This window comes from Triticum aestivum, chromosome 2A (assembly GCF_018294505.1).
Source record: "Triticum aestivum cultivar Chinese Spring chromosome 2A, IWGSC CS RefSeq v2.1, whole genome shotgun sequence".
NCBI classification, from domain to species: Eukaryota; Viridiplantae; Streptophyta; class Magnoliopsida; order Poales; family Poaceae; genus Triticum; species Triticum aestivum.
In genome coordinates, this window is record NC_057797.1 from 495,249,538 (window position 1) to 495,252,291 (window position 2,754).

The window sequence follows — 2,754 nt, forward strand, 5'->3', positions numbered from 1 at the left end:
AGAATAACTTATTCTGCACCCTGGGTGATGAATATCATCATATTTTCACATAAAAACAAACATGTCCAATGTTTATATACAGAAAAATGCGACATTGCTCCTACAGGTTGCTTAATGAAAAGAAAAAAAGAAATCTCTGATTAATCAACCCAAAAAATACAAATCAGAATTCAAATACTTCCTCGCAAACCTCGGAGGTGAAATACAAATAAACTCAGGGACCAAATAGCGGAGAAAACCGAAAAATCCCTATCCCCACCATGGACCCAGACGTGGAAACCCTCGCCGACGACGACGCACTCGTCGGTGACGGCGGTGAGGCCGATAGATTCGAGGCGGAGGCGGAGGCCGAACTCCTTCGTGACCGCTTCAGGCTCGCCGTCATCAACATCGCGACTTCTGAAGGTAGGTTAAAATGGCACCACTTCACCTGGTGTCCAGTTTCCGCTATCACTTCTTTCTCTTGCAACTGAGATCGGGATTCGGAGCAGTAATGTATGAAGCATTCGTGCTTTGCAGGCAAGAAGGCGGGCATGGAGGTTGCGGGTCCCGTCGTCGCCTGCATCGCCGACTTGGCCTTCAAGAGCGCAGGTTACCCGAAATCTTTACCTCCTTTTGTTGTATTTGTTTTCACAACTGACTCTGCCCATTTTTTAATATCCATCTGGCCAATTTTAGACCGAGTCTTGGCGTGGAACAGAACCAGCTGATCTACCTTAGCCAAAATGCGTGTTGGTTGTCTAGTGGCAGTTTAGATTGCATGGAGCTGGAGCGATGCACTTCATGTTAGATTTGTCCAGAATGCCTGGAGCATTAGATCTTAGCACAAGCTCGTGTTTGATTTCTTCTGTGTGCCTGCAGCAAGGAACTTCTTTTTTGTGTGACAGGGATGCGCTTCTATTTGATATCACCTTTAAAAGAAGGCTTTGATTTGGTAGATGTTTGTTTCTGTGTTAATCAGTATCTCAAATTTCATGCTGATACTAATGATTTTTTCTCTTACAACAAGCTCTGCATAGACAAAATGTTCATGATGAGAATATACCAAACTCTAAGAAACAATCTCTGCTATAGATACTATCTTTATATATGATTTGCATGCTCCTCTAACACAATTGAAGATATTTAGTTGAATTGGAAATGTGCTCTTGAAGAAAGCAAAGCACTTTTTTATGCATTTAGGTAATGTTTAGCCGACCTGACTTCCAGACCTTGGTGGGTTATAGAATACACGTGAGAAATAAGACATCAAGTTGCACTGAAGATCACCCAATCCCATCCACAAACTCCAGAATCACATCCTTTAAGTGGCACACTGTATCAGCTAGAAAGCAATAGCTGAGCACATTTCCAGCTCGGGATCGGGGATCTTGTGGGAACCACAAAATTTTGGTTGCACGGTGTGAGTAAAGGAGATGTATCAGAACATAAGGAAGTGGATTTTCAGAGCAGCATCTCTGAAACTACAGCGTTCTGCTGTACTATCTGTACTGAACTGCTTATTTGCACTCTTCAGAATAAGAATGGTTCTGAATCTTGTTAGATTTGCATATTTGGAAACTATATGGGTTAGTGTAATTAATATATTTGTTCGCAATGTGCAGAGCAACTGGCTAAGGATGTTGAGCTGTTTGCACAGCATGCTAGTCGTAAATCCATTAGGATGGACGATGTTATCCTCACAGGTACTTGAGCAAACAATGTCTTTACTAATGCCTGAAAGAGAAGAAAAGAATATTGGCTTCCTGGAATTGTTGTTCTCTACAGAAGGTTGTTTGAGATACTTGTGTACTCAAAATTTTCCAACTCTCTTTATGGTTCTCTTAATGTATTTTTTCTCCTCACGCTGACTATTGCATTGCAATCCCAGCGCACAGAAATGAGCATCTTATGGGCCAGCTGCGAACATTTTCTCAAAACCTGAAAGGAAAAGAGCCTTGCACCGGGAAGAAGAGAAAGAAATCATCCAAGAAGGACAATAACATGACCGTTATCTGATCTCAGATATTATCCTTATCCCTAATTGTGCAAAGAGTGTAGGCTGAATCGACACTGCAGAAGCACCCAAAATATCCACTAACTAGTACTCAACGCATTTGGAGATCCCTGAGCGTGCATGTATAATGTTACCAGGTTTATCTGTCACATTTGTCGTTCTGTTTTGAAACTGTTGGTGTCAAGTGGTATTGGCATATTTAGAAATCTGTTGTTGCACGAAATTTATGTGCTGCCATAGTCAATGTTCCCAGGTTTATCCGTCACATTTGACGCTCTGTTTTAAACTGATGGTGTCAAGTGGTATTGGCATATTTAGAAATCAGTTCTTTCACGAAATTTATGTGCTGCCATAGTCTTCTGCTTATTAAGATTTGACAATCGTGCAAGCTTATCTCGACCAAATTGTGCACATGGAGCACTAATGAGTTGCTGGGATCACAGGGAAAACAAAAGTGTATGCCAATTACCTTCCGTGTAAGTAAAACTATCAGTCTTTGTGTCTATTTGTTAAGCTGGATCAACCGCAGGAAACTAATGGATAATTTATAGCCCCGATGAGATCAAACTTCACTTGTTTTTTTGTAAGGCAGTTTGTTTAATTGACAAATTAGAGGCAACTTGCTCTACATAAAGGATATGAGAGAAGTCGGCTCATGACTTTGGGCTGAACTTGAACGTGGGCTCGATACCTCCTGGCCGTTTCTTCAGATTCGGCTGAATACTTCTTCTTTGGCATATGGTGATGGTCTCTGCCTC

General features: G+C 41.5%; 1 protein-coding gene across 1 annotated transcript; it reads left to right on the plus strand.

The window, feature by feature from the left end:
* Positions 1 to 203: 203 nt before the first annotated feature.
* On the plus strand, positions 204 to 2,254 carry LOC123185443 (protein MHF1 homolog). The gene is made up of 4 exons (XM_044597319.1): positions 204 to 405; positions 520 to 591; positions 1,605 to 1,685; positions 1,871 to 2,254. Exons 1-4 carry the CDS (start codon positions 261 to 263, stop codon positions 1,996 to 1,998), a joined length of 426 nt encoding a protein of 141 aa, XP_044453254.1. The 5' UTR covers positions 204 to 260; the 3' UTR covers positions 1,999 to 2,254.
* Positions 2,255 to 2,754: the final 500 nt, after the last annotated feature.